Here is a 19,224-nt window from a genome sequence, read left to right as displayed (position 1 = left end):
ATAAATACAAACAATGGTACATAAAAATACCATAAATCAGCAGTCACCAGGGACTACCAAACACATAATTTTAAATCCCACAGACCACTAATATGAATTTTGACTGATGGTGGCTTGCTGATTGTGAGAAAGAGAGAGAGAGGGAGGGAGAGAGAGAGAGAGAGATCTGACCTAACCTCGGAGGGCTGGTGGTGATGTTCTCCCCCCCCCCTCTCTCTCACACACACAGGTCCCTCACACACACACATATCCTCCAAGGAGAAAGCTCCGTTCTCAGAGGGAGGGGGAAAGAGAGAGGGGGGGGGTATTCTGCGATCAGTAGGAAAAAGGGGTGGTGGGTTTTCCTGAAGACTTTTTTTTGGGGGGGGGAAATCCCCAAAAAAGTGTGCAGGAAAATTCCCCACCCCGTTTTCTTACTGATCGATCATTCTTTATTTGGGATCTTTTTGGCTTCATGCAAGGAAAGCAGCAGAAGCAGCAGAAGTCTTTCTTTCTCTCCCCCCAAACTCTGCCAGAAATGAGTCTTTGCTGGCTCAGCCTCTTGGAATAGGAGGCCTTGCAGGGTCCCAAAGACTCATTTCTGACGGAGTTTGGGGGGAGAGAAAGAAAGACTTTTGCTGCTTTCCTTGCGTGTAGCCAAAAGCAGAAGAAAGAAGCGGAAAGAAGTGGCCAGGCAAGTCAATTGTTTGGTAGCTATAGAATACTGTTATCTGTTGTCTAGCTGTAGTTTAGGTAATTTTAATTTTTAAATCAGAAAGGCACCAAGTTACACATAGTAATAATTAATTATTAAATATATATGCTTCCTGACTTCCAAGTTAAAAATGTTTGAAAACAAAGGACAATGCAAGAACAGCACAAGACAAAAGAACAAAAATGAGGGGGAAAAAATACAAACCCATATAGGAACATGAAAAAGGGAGAAAGGGGGTACCAGCCATCCTTGTCAGAGGCCTGGGCAAAGCACCACATCTTCGAACTCCTTTGAAATAACAGGCTTTTGGGGGGGCATTTGTATCTCAAGAGGAAGCTCTTGAGGGTAGGAACACTTCCAGGGTTCTAGAGGGTAGGAACACTTCCAGGGTTTCAGTAGATGCCATTGATTAATTGAAGGAACCCAGAACACACCAACCTTGGCCATTCAAACTAGCCTGGCAGATGCTATGTCAGTCCTTCAGTTATCCAAGCTATGATGACCCAGAGTGTAACACAAATGTAACAAAATCCAAAACGTAAATAAATGTCCTTTAATGCCTCCAAACTTGGCCCCACTGTTCAGTAATACTCAGTTGGAGATAAAACGTACTAAAAAATAGTCTTCAAAAGAAAGCAATGCAATCTGAATTTAATGAGCAGATAATAATAAAAAATAAAAATAAATAAAATAAAAAACCAAACAAACTACAATGACAAAATTTCCACAACGGAACAGGAGAAGTATTTACCAAATTCAAGGAGATAACAAGGCCAGTCTGTTGGAAGGACGCCAACCAAGATAACTTCAGACCAAAATAAAACACGCTTTGTTTCCAACGTTTGCCAGTACGCAGGTCCAAACTCTTATGCAGTTGTCACACCTGCAACCCATGAAGAGGATCAAGGCCCTCTCCTCCCGAGTAGACCATGTCTCTCCCTTATCCTCTCCTCCCTGCATGTCCTAGGATGGATAGGGGATGGGCCTGGGTCCTCCTCTGACTGCTCAACCAGCCTTTGCCCTTCCCCAGCCTCCTCCACAACCTCCAGAGCCACACTCCCACTCCCTGTTGGCTGTTCCTCCTCTCCCTCAGAGTAAGTTTGCACCAGGGGCATGACACAAGCCCTTTGGCATGTAGGGCTTTATAGGTGGCAGCCAACAACTTGAATTACACCCAGAAGCAGACTGGAAGCTAGGTCAGCTCACAAAGTAGAGGTATTACACGGGTATACCAAGGCATGTCCACCAATGCCACATCAAATTGTACAGAGACGAAATTAAAAGTGTATGTAGGAAACTGCTTCTGTGCTTGCTATTATTTCAAAGCAGAGACTGTAACATATTTGAAATATTCATGGTAAAAAAACATATCAGTTGCATGAATTTTCATGTCTGACAAATAAATGGTGTCATAATATCTATTGTTCTTTATCTTGTGTGTGCGTGAACTATATATGTGTGTGTATGCGTTCTTTCCAAATATTTGTCATGTGAAAGTTGACAAATATATCTTTTTAAAGAACAAGTTGGAGTAGTTTTTGCTTTAGTCATAACTTTATTTAGATGCCATTGTTCTTTTTTTTTTTTTGCCACTGCATGAAATTATTGTTCAAAAATGTCCAGTGTATTTGCTTGCCTAAGTTACCAGTGATTGAGTTTTGCATTCCAGCTACTGCAGAAGAACATAGGGAAACAATGAACTTATGGTAAAATAAAGAATTTGCCTCTAAACTCTTATAATAGACCATTTGTATTTGATTCTGCATGCATATATAAATGGTCCTAGTGTTTTAGCCTCATGCTTAATGATATGCAGCCTGTAGACTGGAAGATGATTTATTGCTTGTGAATTGCACTCTATTAAATTTTTAGAATGATTATTTCAGCATGCATTTTGCGTTCTGGCATCAGTGCTTTGATCCAGGGAAGTCTCAAAACCCCAAATTTAGTGAAGCAGAAATAACATTTCAAATATCCAGTTGATTTGAACGTTCACTTATGTACAGAAGCCAAAAAAAATCAGCATACCCTTTGTAATATAAGAATGTTTAATGTAATTAGTACAAAGTAACCTAACACATTAATTCCTTAGAATATGTTTGTAATATGATAATGCTAATTTGTTCACTTGGGGGCTCAGTTCTTTTGAAGGAAGATTAATATGACCATTTTTTTAAAACCCTGTGAACTATAATTATGTCAGGGTAATAGACAACAGTAGAGTTCAGACCTCACACCAAACTGTGCCTTAATGTTACATTAATAAACATGATCATATACTCTGTTCATGATTCCTCTCCTTATTTTATGGTTTGCAGGGAAACTATAGCCCATAATTCCATAATATGATGGTTTGGGTGTGGTAGCATAATTTGGGAGTTAACTGTTTGTTCATACAATGTTTATACATTGATCGACATGCCATTTGGAATTTATCCTTCATCTTTATCAAGAGTTATCCATGAAATTGTATATCTCAAAAACTCAATTCTACAGGTAGAGACATTTATGAAGCATGTAAAGGTACAGATGTTTTGCCCGTCTATTTCAGCATTGTTTTTGCATTGATCGATGGCTGCTTTCCAGATTTTCAAACAGGTTCCTTTTCCATTCCCACTTGGAATTATTGGACTTTGAACCTGAGCTATTTGTATGCAAAACCATTATGGCTGTGTGAACCTAGATAATGCACTACCAGTTAATGCTCTTCCTTCTACCTGAATGCCTTATTTCTCTTTGTATCTCTGCTTACATGTGCATTGCACACATATTTTCTTTGGTCCTTTAAGCCGAGCATTCAAAATCCAGTTCTTTCTTAAGTAAAAACAGACACTAATGGAAAACTATTAACTATCAATATATTAATGAACTGGCCACCATATCTTAAATAGATTCTATTTCATTATAATAAAATACTGTACGTGGACTATTACACAAGCTGTAAAATTCCTACTTATTTTATTTCTACTTACATTAAACTTTTTTTTAAATTGTGACTGCTTCATTTTGAATTATCCAACTTATTTGGTACAATCTTAACTGTATTTTTAATATTTGCCCCGCTTTACTGTTAAATTGTGCATATATTTAATTTTATTTTTTCTTCCTACCAGCTTTTGGAAATGCCAAAACTGTAAGAAATGATAACTCGTCTAGATTTGTAAGTATCAAAATAAAAACATACAAGGGATTTGGCCAGAGGACTGATCACTACTAGTGAAATGTTAGAACTACAGTGCAGTGTAGAATTAATGTTCCATACTGATTAGCGTTTTATTTTTCTTTAGTCTTTCTGTTAAGAAAATTACATATGTCTAGTTCTTTCCTAGTAGATTCTTCTGGGGCTCCATCTACAAATGCCAATTTCCTTCGGTTTATAAAATAATATTGGATCTAACCCAATACTGTGTCATAGCAAGCTTTGTCATACTGCGATGTAGGTGACTGTTTTCTCTTGCTATGGTATTCCAGGGAATATCTTTATACCCTAAATACTGAAAGTTAATATATGTGATGCACTAGTTTCAAATTTTATATGTTATTTGTTAAAATCAGGTTAATATATTTGGTTAGACACTGGATTGAGCACAATAACAGTTACATATAATAAGGGGAAATTCTCTGTTTTTTAAGCCCTATAACTAGTAGATTTGAAACAAAAGAGCTTTGTGAATGAAAAATGCATTATAGGAGACTTTTGTGCTTGAAGTGGACATTCTTTTGGAGAAATATACCAGCACAGACACCAGAGAGCTACCTCACATCTTAGCCAATAGCAGGATAAATTTAGGACTGTATGACTGCATAATTATAATTTAGATTTAGATTTATATTATTGTTGGCTTAGTTGGTCTTCTAAAAGCCATGTGACAGAAATAGTTTGGGGTGGGGGGAGAAAGGGAGAATATGGCAAAAATGTGCACTTTTACAAAGCCAGGTATGGACATGATACTTCATTATGTTGCTATTAATACATATAGTCCTCCTTAACAACTGCTTGTTTACCAACTGTTCGAAGTTACAGCAGTGCAACCAATGGTCACAGCATTCCACAGTTATGTTATCATTATGCCTGTGCTTCACAACCAGCTTCTGAAAAGCAGAATTAATGGAAAAACCAGTGGTGAACAAGTCTATAAAATCAATGAAATTAAAAAAAAAAACCAAATAGGGTGAACTTGTTGGCTGTCACTTCTCTGTATGCTTATACTCTATTCACACACTTTAGAACAGCCTTTCAAATGCATCTAAAACATTCTGCTCCCACTCCTCATGTTCACAAAATGTCTACTTGCTGTTTTATGCAGGGCTTTCTTTTCAGGGCTGATGTCAGAAATCAAACAGAAAAGCACACCAGGATCATCAGATATTTCTTAACCTTGTATATCTCTATTATTATGACTGTGCCATATGCCATATTTCAGTCCCATAAAATAAGGAGCATTTTGAAAGGACAACCTTTACAATCTGATGGTTAAGAAAAGAAAATCCACGCACAGTTTAATGATCCCATATTGGATAATAGGTCTGCATGTGTGTTTGGGTAACTGTTTATATGAAACCTGCACCACAGAATTGTTCTTGGAAAGCCCCTAGAATTTTCCAAGGAATATATGGATTTTTAGAAGTTACCTAACAAAAAACCTAATTTGGTGACATCGTATGCCGTAAGATAAATAAGTGTATTTTATACAATATGATTTATTTAAAGTCAAACAATTTAGAATGGTTAAAAATTGTTAAAAATTCTTTACATTTAAATGATCTCAAAATGCTGACATGTAAATCAAAGAAACCATTTCAATCTTTTTTTTTTTTTTTTTTTTTTTGTATTCTCTTTCCAGGGAAAATATATGGACATTGAATTTGATTTTAAAGGTGATCCACTTGGAGGAGTCATTAGCAACTGTAAGTTGTATTTTATTTATAGAGCACATTTTGTTTGTTTGTTCTATGAGCTATTCATGACATTCTCAGAAATCTTAAAGGTATAGGCATCTGAATACTTTTCTAGGACCTTAATTGCTACTTTACCAATGAGGACCCAGAATGTTGGAGGCAATATGGTGATTCTGTAAACTGCTTAGAGAGGGCTGTAAAGCACTATAAAGCGGTATATAAGTCTAAGTGCTATTGCTACCAAGTGCTAGTTGGGGATATATCTTGAATGCTGACTCCTTTCCTACTGATAGTTGATCCTTAAAGGAAGAAGCTACCACCACTGCTGAATCTCCATTGTCAATTCTAGCTTGTTTAAAATAGCATTGAAAAATATGGAATATTGAAGAAAAAAATTTGATATATTTTAAAAATATGTAAACAAACACAAGAAAAATATAGAGATAGGAATACTTGAGAGTAATCACAGGAGAAATTGGCTAGAGACAGAGAAGATGAAGAGAATATTGAAAACTGTACTGAATCATTTGCAAAAAGGATTATAAAATGAAGAGGAATATTTGTAAAGAGAGAATGTATTTGATAACTGAATCCATTAGAAAATGAATTATGACATGCAATAGACCATCTGTAAGATTAACAAGTACCACATGCAGATGAAATACTGTACCGTACTGAACTGTTTAAAAAGTTGCAGAAGAGCCAGCTCAAGTGCTAACAACTCTATGTCAATACTACGGAACAACAGGATGGGACAGAGGTTAGAAAAGATTAGTATGTACTGAAAGAATAGCAATGTTGCGTTAATTTTGCACATTAAGAGTTTGCTTAATTGCTTAGAAAAAGTAGAACCATACATGGAGAGAAACATACTAAATAGACAAAAAAAAACCAAGAGATCAGAAAACATTATAAGATCTTTCCTTCATGACAATAAGGCCTGTGAAAGTAAATTTAGAAAGTGAAATATGTACACTGGATGGCAAAGACCTGAAGTAGGTAAATAGAAATGAGTAAATAGAAATGAGAGCAGTGGGGCCTCCACAAAGAAGTACCAGAAGGCAGGACAAGAAACAATGGATGGAAATTAATCAAGGAGAGAAGTTGTAAGTGCTTCATCACTGGAGGTTTTTAAAAAAAGACTGGACAGCCACCTGTCTGAAATAGTGTAAGGTCTCCTGCTTCAGCAGGGGTTTGTATTAGAAGACTTCCAAGGTCCCTTCCAGCTTTATTCTGATTCAGATGAGTTTGGTGGCTTAGATCAATAAATATGGACAGAGTGCTGGAGAAGTAAAGAGGAGAAGGCAATGACAAGCAAGATTATAGAGGGTAAGGACATTTAATGCTAATAGTTAAAGAAATGACCTTCTGGTGGTAATACACAACTGTGAAAGATGAGCATTGAGAAGGAGCAAAAGAAAAAATATAGATGTCTTTGGAACATAGATTTGGAGATGGTCTGAAAATGTATCAAGGACTGCAAGAAGAAGTAGACCAAGACCAGGTAAAGACAGACTGTTCCTTAGAGGCAATCACCAGCAAGCACACATATTGGACATGTGGATGAATAATGGAAATTTAAAAATAATTATATTTGATTATATTAAGGGATAATGGAGAGGAGGGAAACAGAAAAGGAAGCCAACAGATAAGATAGATGGGGTCAAAAAGATTACTGACTTGTCCTCAAAGCGCTGTGGATTATTACTAAAGAGAAATGAATATGATAAACATTTGTCCACATGCCACCTGGAATTGAACTTAGTTTGCTGACAATACATTAACCATCTAAACAGGAGATTAGGCTTAACGGTTTAAATAGCCTCTGTCAACTCACCAAGCAGATCTGGGATCTAATCATTGCTTAAATGGAAATTTGTTGGGAAAGCCACAGAAAATTCATCTTAATTTTGTGGTTGAGGAAACATGGAATATAAATAGATGTAAATGTAATAAAAATAAACGATCCAAAGCTTGCTCTGTTTATTTCCTGAGATGAAAAACTTTGTGGCAGCCTATATTAACTCTCCAGTGCTTCCATCCAGCCCTTCATTTGAGCCATATGACGAAGGTTTGCACTGACCTCTCTAGGATATCAACATAGATAGAGAAGAAGTTATGAAAGTTCAAAATTCTGTCTGAGCAGAATTGCTGAATTTGTTCCATAATGATAGGCTAGAAAATAACTATGGAATGATGTACGTAATAGTTATTTAGAAACCTTTTCACCAATATGGGTATATTTACAATCCAAAAGGCAATTTAAGTCTGTAATTAAGTACATCTGTATCTCTTTTAGAAACAGTAACACATAAGCAAACATTGCTCATTGGTATGGTATTTATTTGACCACTAAAGCAACTTGACTTTTTTTCAGCTTCTGTAACAGAATAAGAGTGTCAAGTATCTATTGTCTCCTACCACCGTCATGGCCTTTCTTTAATTCTGATCTTTATTATTGAGGAAACAATCATTTTCTCCATCATTTTCTGTTTTATAATCCTTAGAGATACTTTGTTGGACTGATATTTTTTTTATAAAAGAAGTTTTATTTTTAAAAACAAACATATACATACAAAACATAAAAACATATATAAAATGGAAGGTGGTGTTGGACTGATATTTTGCGGTCCTTATATAATGTAATTATATTGTTTTTTAATGAGTTGTTTTGGAAATCCTGAAATAATTCATTAGTACATTTATAGCTGTATCATATCAAGAATAAAGATGCTCTGTGGGATTTTCTGGTATTGTACTTTGAGCTTATAAAATATATCTTGCTGTCTGTACGTCTTTCCTGCAAATCAAAACTCATAGCCAAGTAAAACTGCCAACATCTGTCACATTTATGATAGTGAAGATCTCCAAATTTAAATTCCAGTTTTAAAAGAAACAAGTTATAATTCCATTGTTCCTGTGTGCTGCAGGGTTTTTACTAGTTCATGTCTCTTAATCCTCCTCTCTGTACAGCATCTGTGTCACAAAGGTTCATGCTATTCAAAACATTGTAAAATATATGAGAATTAGTGATATGTTGGACCAGATGCCTCACAGATGTTTTTCTTTTGCTTTGCCATTATCCCCTTTCTGCATGGTTAAAAAATCAAGAAAAATATTGTTCTTCTTTACATCTAACAGCATAGCAAAAAACGTCCAGGTGTTTTAATAGTAAAATAAATAATTTTTCAGCCTTTTTCCTATTAGTGCTGTATCTTGGGTTAATGGGAAGATGCTCTGATGCACACATTAAAAGTTATCTTTAATTGGTGTTTTGATAGTTTGTATCTTTCACAGAGATTTTTTTTAGCACAGTTCTTTCCCAGCTTCATCGGGTCTTGAAAATACACCATTCAATATTATAAAAATAGTATATTTTTGTAATTATTACAGTTTGGATTTAAAAGCTTTAAATAGATCAGACTTGTCAATTAACTATTTAGAAGGGCTAATTAAGTCTCTTCAGTATAATTCTGAATTTTTCAAATTTTCTGCAGAAAAGGTAGAATTTTTTAAATGTTTATTTGTTTTATTAGTATAATATATAAAAATTCCATTTCAATCCAACAGTGTGTTGTCTGGGTACAATTATCTTTAGGCAATCATAATCAAAGTGTTTACAATAACATATCACAGTAACATTAATACTGTAATAACAATAATATTTTGTTTGTCCATTTTAACAAATATCCATTTTAACATTTATTCTTTTTTTTTTTTTTTTAAAACAAGTTTTATTAATTTTTAAAACACACAAATTATCATTATTCATTACATGTTTAAACCTTTTTCCCTTGTAAATTTAACAAGTCAGATAAATTATGATTCTGTTTTAAACCATTTCCATATAATATACCAAAACCTCTTATTCAATTTCTCTTTACTTCTCTTTACTCTTATTCAATATCATTATTATTATTTCATCTGTTTCTTTCTGACTTAGTTACCATTATTCTCATTCTATATTTCTACAAGTTTTTACCAATTCTCCCCCAAAAAGACATATACACACAACACACAAAACATAAAAAAATATCTTTTTGGAAAGTAACTTGGACCCAGGTGTCTCTCTTTCATGGACTTCAATTATATTCATGCTCATCTTACATATCATTACTTATTTTATTTACCATTCTAAGCCTTCTATATTAACTTCTCCACATATTTCACACTTCTTAATTCTACCTTAATTAATCATCTTAGTTTAAATCATTATATTTGTATCTTTTGTCCATTTTTTATCATCCCTTTGTCTCATCCCTTATGAAAAAAAAGAAAATCAGTTTCTCCTGAAATCATTAATCAGAGTATGATGCCTTTCTATCTCCCCCCTAAGTTAATCAAATTAATCTTTAAAATAATATCTAATACCCAATCAGATTTTGCTTGGTACATTCTATCTAACTAATACATCCAACACAATTAAGTGCATAATTAGAGAATAAATCCAAATATTAAAAAGAAATACTATAATAAAAATTTCATAATAACATCAATACCATAATTTTATTAAACTCTTTAATTAAAACAATATTCTAAACCCTCCTATTATTAAGTTTTAAAACCAATCATTTTTAAACATTTTAACATTTTAATCTCTTATCAACTCTTAAACCATTGCAATACTACCATCTCATCTTATGTACCTTGCAAAATCTTTTTTACTTTATCCATTATCCATAAAAATTCCTTTTTTCCATTTAATTTCAAAACGTTGTAGCTTTTCTCCACCTTTTCCCTTTCTTTCTTTTCCCAACAAACCTTTCTACCCCCCTTCTTCTAGCCTCTGCCTTACCGGCTTCCCTTCTCTGTCGTATTTCTTTTCCCCTTTGTTTACAATCATCATATTGGTTTTGCACTTTGTTTTTCCCTTTCTTAAATGTTTTTTTAGATCTTAAGTCCTTAAATCCTTTAGTTTTCTTCTTTTCTCTTCTTTTCTTTTCTTTCTCTCTTCTTTTTTTCTGGATCAAATTCTGAGATTCATTAAAGATGGCTCCTTCCTTTCTTTCTTGTTCCTCTGCTGTCTTCATCTGTTGTAATTTTTGTTGATAATTAGTAAGCGCCATTTCTAAGAAAAGGAAAGCTTCTTCCACACCATTTCTTAGTTCCTCAACAGAAAGAGCCATTATAAATCTTTTCTTTTCTTTTCTCCTTCTTTCTTCTTACAACAACCAGAATATTCAAAAGAAAATAAAAAAGATAAAACAGTCCCAAAGTTATCAATCAGTCCAAACCAAGGCAGAGTTCTCACTTTCTCCTTCTGGGGTGATATCAATCAAAGAGAAAGAAAGTCCAAATCTATTTAAAGTCTTGTTACAATATATTCTAGTCTTCAAATCCTTAAGGCATCTGCTCCAACAAATCTTAGCATACAAATATTTTCTTTTTAATCCTCTCTCTTCCCACTCATCGCTTAAAACCAATTTCCACCTAAAAAAATAGGTTTCTTAATATCCAGTTATTTATTCCGTAGGAAAAGAGGGAAAGCTATCCTTTCAGCACCTTCAAGCAGCCGCTTTTTTCCTCTTCTGGCAGGTATTATTCAGAAAGTCATACTTTTCAGGAATTTTATTAAATATGTCTTAGAGTCCTAGGAGCCAAGAAAAACTTTCTCCTCTCAATCACTTTCTCCACTTCCTCCTGCGCATTCTTACCCGGCTGCCAGCTTCTTTGTGGCGGCCATTACGGACCGCCGCTGCACCATCCTGGGAAAAGGGGTTCTGCCGGCCAGGGAGGGGTCTGCAGCACCCCAAACCCTTCTCCGGATCCCCCTACCTTCAGCTGCCCCTGCAGGGCAGCCTAGCTCCGCACCCGGCTGGGTCGGAGCCCCAAAACGGCTAGCGCGGGAGGGATCGCGCAGCTTCGCAAATCCCTGCCGCTCGCGAAGCCGACAAACCGGAAGTCTCAACATTTATTCTTTTTATGTCCCTTTCTTTCTAACTTCTGTTTTTATTATCTAGCCATCGATAAAAGAAGTCCCATGTCAAAAAGTATTTAGTTTCTTTGATGGACAGAATTCATTTATTCAAAGTTCTTTCCCCCCCCCACTAGCCCCTTGGGATGACAGACATGCCATGAAAATAAGTCTGTGGTTTGACAGGCTACACATTTGTATTTAACTTTCAACTCAGTTGCTTGCTCACACAAAAAAGCTAATTGGTTGGATCATCTGTCCTGTAGAATAGAAGAAAAGGAAGTAGTTAAAATAGCTCTTCCTGGTTTATTAGAATATACCATGCAATTGGTGTTTATTTTTTGCTTGTGATATAATGTCATTCTTTATTTTTTCCAAATGTTAATTTAATTGGTATTGCTTTTGAAAATAAAGATCATTGAACTATCAAAACTAGGGTAGTGGACTTTAAAAAGTCTCAGGGCTCAGCTCATTTGCAAAATGGCTTGTGTGATGGCTCGTGTGATCTGCTATTGCTGAGGTGAAGGGTGGGGATAATTTTATTATATTATACTATATTAATTTACTTGATTTTTTTAATTAGTTTTATTGTTTTAAATGTGGTTTTGTATTCTATAAGCTGCCTTGAGTCACCATGGGCGAATAGGCGGTAATATAAATTCAATTAATTAATTAATTAAAAATGTTTGTAGATGTAGATTAGGAATGTCCAACCCACAGGCCAGCCCACAGGCCACAGGCAGCCATGGACAGCTAGTAATGTGCCCTACAAGATTGTAAACTTTTAACATGTGATTTATATATATTAACTATATTATATATTTTATATGTGGCCCAAGACAATTCCTCTTCACTCTATATAGCCCAGGCAAACCAAAAGGTTAGATATCCATGATGTAGATCAGCTGTCCCCAACCTTTCCAGATCAATGGACCAACAGGGGGACGTGGGGGGGGGGAGAGGGGATGGTTTCACACACGTATGTGTGCTGCTTTCATAAATGCAACTTGCATGTATGCACATGCATACACACACTCACCCACCAATGGCCCGGTTGCAAACAGATGCAGCCCAGCATCGGACCACGGACCAGGGGTTGGGAGCCCCTGAGGTAGATAGTATGGGGTAGTAAATAAAGTACAGTTTTAGGTAATATTAAACATTTTTGTGTGACAAAATAGATACGTAACTATATAAATGCCCCAGATTTTTTTTAAAATTAAACTACTTGTAATTAAGGACACATCAAAGCCAATCAAGAATCCTAATTCTGTGCCTTATTTTGCTTGTAGATTAATACCAGATTAATATCAAATTAATACCAGTATTTTCCATCAGGTAACTATAGAATTAAAGCAGCATAGTGACGGTGTCGTAAATGACTGTTGATGACTGAAAAAATGGTGTATATTAGCTAGATAGTATTTGAACATATTTAGTTTCTTTACTGCTGCTACAAATTGAGTAAAAATTTTGGGTTGTTTGTTTCTTTTTTTATCAGGGTGACATATTTAAGTGTTTACCAGATAGGCCTAATCTAACCTTTGATCAAATAAGCAAGGACATTGCAGTCACATGAACTAGTAGTTGTCTAGTTTTCTACTTCTACTTTATACCCTCTTGGAAAATTTATCTGAAAGCAGTGCTGGGAATGTTCACTTTTATATATATGAGATACATGACAACAGAACTATGTCTGTTGCTAAAAGTGGTTTAGTTCTGCAGCTTCTGTTTAATATTTTGAGAGTGGACATTTCCTTTTCAGTTCTTATCACTGAGCTAGGGACAGCTTTAAATTGATCCTTCTGGTATTCTTATGTGCAAATTCTTTGTGCACATAAATACTTTTAAAATTCTCTCCTATGATGGTAAGTAGACTGCTGTATTTAGCAGTGTTAATGTGTACCTGTGATGGGCGGGGAGAGTTTGTTAACAAAGAAAAGGAGAATTCTTCCATCCCTAACATTGAGTCTACAATGTTACATTAACAGAGTGATGCTTTTTGCCCATAATTCATTGTTAAATTTCCCAAAGTCACAAATAGCATTTTGCTAGTTTGTTACACGTTTTCCCCAACTTACAACCTTTGTTTAGTGACTGAAGATACAAGGGCGCTGAAAAAAACCCTCTCCTTGCACTTAAAACCATCACTGCATCTTCACGGTCATGTGGTCAAAATTTCGGTCCTTGGCAACTGGCATTTGTTTATCATGGTTGTAGTGTCCTGGAGTCATGTGATCACCATTTATGACCTTGCCAGCTGGCTTCTGACAAGTAAAGTCAATGGAAAAAGCTGAATTTGCTTAGCAAACACAAGGTTCAGTCAATAACTGCAATCATGTGCTTAACACCTGAGGCACAAAAAGTTGTAAAATTAGATATGACTCACTTAACAACTACCTTGCATAACAACAGAAATTGTAGTCCCTATTGGGGTTATAAGTCGAGGACTACCTGTATATTTATAGCTTGGGAATTTTCAGATATGTGGACTTCAACTCCCAGCATCCCCCAAAATAGCTTTCTGGCTGGGGAATTCTGGAAGTTGAAGTCCAGACATCTGAAAATAACTAAGATTGAGAAACACTGGATTTGCAAAGCAAATGTTGTCTCTGTCTTTAAAAAGAGAGCAAAGGGAAATTCAAAGAATTGCAGACCAGTCTGCCAGACACCTATGGGAAGTGCAGATCTTAAAGTTATTTAACCATAAGAATCTTGAAAATGATGTTCAGCAGGGGATTGTCAATCTATTATTATTTTAATGGGACAACTTGGAAAAATGCTGAGGGCAGGATATATGTTGATTTTAACAAAGTTTTTTGATAGACTGGCATTCCGAGTGGCAAGATGCTTATGCCACCAGACTTGAAACTCTAGACCTAGAAAACCTAGAACTACGCCACCTCTGGTCCGATCTAAATATAGTATATAAAATAATACATTGCAATGTCCTACCTGCAAATGAGTACTTCAGCTTCAACCATAACAATACAAGAGCACACAATAGATACAAACTCAAGGTTAACCGAACCAAACTTGACTGCAGAAAATACGACTTCAGCAACAGAGTGGTCAATGTTTGGAATACTCTACCTGACTCTGGTTTCTTCCCCAAACCCCAAAAACTTTAACCTTAGACTGTCTACTGTTGACCTCATCTCCTTCCTAAGAGGCCTGTCGGGGGCGTGCATAAGCACACCAATCGTGCCTACTGTCCTTGTCCTATTGTTTCTTTTTATTTTTCTTATAAGTATCTATCTCATATATTTAAAACTATGTTTATTCTTATACCTGTATCTTGTAAGTGATTGACAAATCAAATAAATACTAAATACTAAAAGATATTTAAGAATAGGCTGGATGGCATGAGAAGAGTAGATATATAACTGCCTCAAAATATGTAGAACACTCATTAATAGTGCCTCAATAGATTGGAGGGGGATATCAAGTATGCTGTTGCAAGTTAAGTCCTGTTCTTTGCATTTCTGAGCAGTCCCACATGAAGAGGTTATGGGAATAGCAAGATTTGCAGATGATGTCATTAGGTGAGATAGTTTTCTAGAAGATGCGGCCAGTGTTGCCACAAACAAGAGGGGGGTCAGCCTGATCTCCAAAGCACCTGAAGGCAGGAAAAGGAAGCAATAGATGGGAACTAATCAGGGAGAGAAGCAACGTAGAACTAAGGAGAAATTTCCCGACAGTGAGAACAATGAATCAGTGGAATGACTTGCCACCAGCAATTGTAAATGCTTCAACACTGGACGTTTTTATGAAAAGATTGGACAAACATTTATCTGAAATGATCTTGCCAGAGCAGGGGGGTCGGCCTAGAAAACTATTCAAAATGATCTTGATGTAACAGAGAAATGAGCTGAGAGTAAGTTAAAGGTTAAGTGCAAAGTTATACATGTAATAAATATAGCTTAAAATTGCACAGGTACAGAGTGGGAAATAACCGTGTTCGGTAATAATTACTGTGAAAAAATAAGCCTTGCGATAATAGTTGATTATCAACTGAATATTAGTCAGTCGGGTGTTATGACTGCCAAAAAGCTAACTGCACTTTGATCCCGGATTAACAAAAGCATTGTTTCTAAATCATAGCCCTCTAGGCCAAGATCATTTTAAATAAAATACTCAGGCAAACAAAGAAGAGACCCATAGCTCTTCTCCATCTTCTCTGTTATGGCTTACCTGTCTGTCAGGCGTTTTGGCATGCTTTAAGATATGTGGAAAACATTGCTTGGTTTTTTGTAGGGTGTGTAAGTCACAAAAATCTTCCTTAAATCATAGAAATAGGAACCGTTACTGATTATTTTCACTGCAACACTGGCTACTTTTTCGATTTCTGAGGATGTGGAATAGCTGAAACATAAGTGATACTGAATTCACATGTTCTACCTATATGAAACATTCTATGGAAGAGCAAGCTGCTAGTCACAATTATGAGAGGGCTATTATATTTATTGTGTATTTTCCAAGCTTTTTTATTATTTTCCTTCGAATGTGTGTGTGTGTGTGTGTGTGTGTGTGTGTGTGTGTGTGTGAGAGAGAGAGAGAGAGAGAGAGAGAGAGAGAGAGGAAATGCAATATAAAAATACTATACTCTACACTATACTATACTGTTGCATGGTGGTTTGGCCAGTGAACCCTAAGATTGAAAATACCCTGAAAAATCCATACAATCTCTTAAGATTTGTCTTCACACATGAAGGCACATCTGAATGTGTCTTCATTTAATTTTAGGTTGCCAAATAGCATTTTTTCAATGACTTCCTTGTCTACGTAGAACAAGAGTTGCTTTCATTCCAAGTGTCCTTTGTAGAAAAGCTTGTGTATGCTTTGCTAATTGGAGCAGGTGACATGGAGACAAAATGCTGCTGGTAACTTACTGAAATATTAATATGGTTCATTGTTCTTTTGTTTGTTCTGAATGTTAGTAAAACATAACACAAAGCACTAGCTTGATGGAGACACTCTCCTTTTGTGATATGTAAGTTGTGAGGGCAAACATTATAAATCGAAATTTAAAAGACACAAATGGTATACACAGTAGATTTGTATGACCCTAAGTTTATTTGGATAACATATTGCTGAATTCATTTTAATTAGTGCTGAACTTGAAGGCTTTCCCAAATAAAGTAATTCTTTAAATGCAGAATGAAAATGAACCATATTCTGGCAAATTCTATTGTGAAATAGAGGAATGCCAGAGAATACTTGTAGCAAGCTTTGATCACTGTATATTTATTCACAGTGCTGGTATTTAGAGAGAATTTAGACATTACTAGATTAAATATCTCCTCTTATCAACAGAAAGTTGAAAGGATTTATTTATTTATTTATTTATTTTATTTATTTGATTTGCCAATTGTTTACAAGATAATAAGTATAAGTGTATACATAGTTGTGAATACATGAAATGGGTACATATAAGAAAAATAAAAGAAGAATAAGAGAAACAATAGGACAGGGACGGTAGGCACGTTGGTGCGCTTATGCATGCCCCCTACAGACCATTTAGGAAAGGGGTGAGGTCAATAGTAGACAGTCTAAGGTTAAAGTTTTGGGGTTTGGGGAAGAAACTACAGAGTCGGGTAGAGTATTCCAGACATTGACCACTCTATTGCTGAAGTCGTATTTCCTGCAATCAAGTTTGGTGCGGTTAACTTTGAGTTTGTATCTATTGTGTGCTCTTGTGTTGTTATGGTTGAAGCTGAAGTATTCATTGACAGGTAGGACATTGCAATGTATGATTTTATATACCATGCTTAAATCAGACCGAAGACAGCGTAATTCAAGGTTTTCTAGTTCTAGAATTTCAAGTCTGGTGGCATAAGGTATTCTACAACGAGTAGAGGAGTGGAGAACTCTTCTTGTGAAATATTTCTGGACTTTCTCAATTGTGCTAATATCAGATATGTAATGTGGGTTCCAGACTGATGAACTGTATTCGAGTATTGGTCTAGCAAATGTTTTGTATGCTCTGGTTAGTAGTGTGATATTACCAGAGAAAAAGCTACATAGGATTAGGTTAACAACTCTTAATGCCTTTTTGGCTATGTAGTTGCAGTGGGCTCTAGCACTTAGATCATTAGAGGTGAGTATTCCAAGGTCCTTTACAGAGCTTGGGTCATCAACAAGATCTTGACTATTCAGCTTGTATTTTATTTTCTGATTTTTTTTTGCCAATATGTAAGACAGAGCATTTATTTGTTGAGATTTGAAGTTGCCATTTGTTTGACCATTCTGATACATAGTCAAGATCTTTTTGTAGGGTAGCAGTATTGTCTGTGGTATTGAACAGCTTTACATCATCAGCGAAAAGAACGCAATTGCTCTTAATATGATCACAGAGGTCATTTATGTAGAGTGTGAAGAGAGTTGGTCCTAGAACACTGCCTTGGGGGACACCACTATTGACAGGTACAGAATTTGATAGGACGCTCCCAATTTTGACCATTTGTTGTCTGTTTGCCAGGAATGCTTCTATCCAGTTATTCAGTTGTCCAGAGATACCATAGGATTTTATTTTTAGGAGTAGTTTGTCGTGTACCACTGAATCAAAGGCTTTACAGAAGTCTATGTAGATTGCGTCTATTGCTTTGCCCTGGTTGAGTTGTGTCGTCCATATGTTTTTGCAGTGTAAGAGTTGCAGATTACAGGATAGTTTTTTTCTGAAACCAAATTGTTTATTGGAGAGTAGGTTGTTTGTCTCTAAGTGGAGGATGATGGATTGGTTAATAATTGATTCCATTACTTTACAGGTGACGCAGCATAAGGAGATTGGTCTGTAATTTTCAACTAGGCTTGGGTCTCCCTTTTTGAAGATGGGGATGACTGTGGCTTGTGACCATAGGTTAGGCAAGGAGCTGGTCCTGAAAGATTTTTCAAAGATTATGCTTAGAGGTTTGGCTATGGCAGTGGATAGCTTTTTAAGAAGTAGGCACATATTCCATCCGGTCCAATAGATAGAGATGGTTTTAGATTGCGTGTGTTTTTAACATTGTCTTCTGTAAAATCGATATGTATTAGATCATTGTTGTTATACTACTAGAATACTGGCATGATCGTTGTGTTAAAATACTGGGCATGATCCATTGCTGTTTTACAAAGTCCCACCTTGATAGGACCTGATGGTAAAGACTGCAACGACGACACCATTAAAGCCAACCTCTTTAACACATTCTTCGGCTCAGTATTTGTAAACAGCAACGGATCATGCCCAGTATTTCCTAGCCGTACCACAGATAACAACAATGATCTAATACATATCGATTTTACAGAAGACAATGTTGAAAAACATTTATAGAGGTATGCTTACTCAGTGTAGGATTCATGAGACCATTTGGGACGCATGAACTTCCAGTTTCTGTTTGAAGACATTTAAGAGCAGAACTTACTACATCATTTGGCAACCTGACAAAGTACTCAAGATTTTTACAAGGGTCATAAGCAAGTTACCAATCAACCTTGATGCAAATCACATGATCCTTAAGGAACTCTATTCTTCCAAATGGACATTATTTGCTTGAAACTGGCAAAAAATGTGAGAAACTGAGTGGGGAAAATTTCAAATATGGTCACATGACCATAGGACGCTGCAACTGGTTGTAAATGTGAGTCTTGTTGCCAAGTCTGTAAAATGCAATCCCGTGACCACAAGACGGGGGTGGCAGTATAACTTCAAGAACAGGTCATTAATAGCTTTTTAAAA

At 35.8% G+C, this 19,224-nt stretch overlaps 1 protein-coding gene across 1 annotated transcript in view; it reads left to right on the top strand.

Moving 5' to 3' along the window:
* Window positions 1–19,224, top strand: part of MYO1B (myosin IB) — a 134,324-nt gene that overhangs the window by 73,547 nt on the left and 41,553 nt on the right. The window contains 2 exon segments of the mRNA XM_087949548.1: window positions 3,808–3,854; window positions 5,539–5,602. Coding sequence (XP_087805674.1) covers window positions 3,808–3,854; window positions 5,539–5,602 — 111 coding nt within the window.

This window comes from Notechis scutatus, chromosome 1 (genome assembly GCF_049901735.1).
Source record: "Notechis scutatus isolate UNSWTSFEM ecotype Mainland chromosome 1, rNotScu1.2, whole genome shotgun sequence".
In the NCBI taxonomy this organism is placed as follows: domain Eukaryota; kingdom Metazoa; phylum Chordata; class Lepidosauria; order Squamata; family Elapidae; genus Notechis; species Notechis scutatus.
This window is presented reverse-complemented; position numbering and strand designations above follow the sequence as displayed.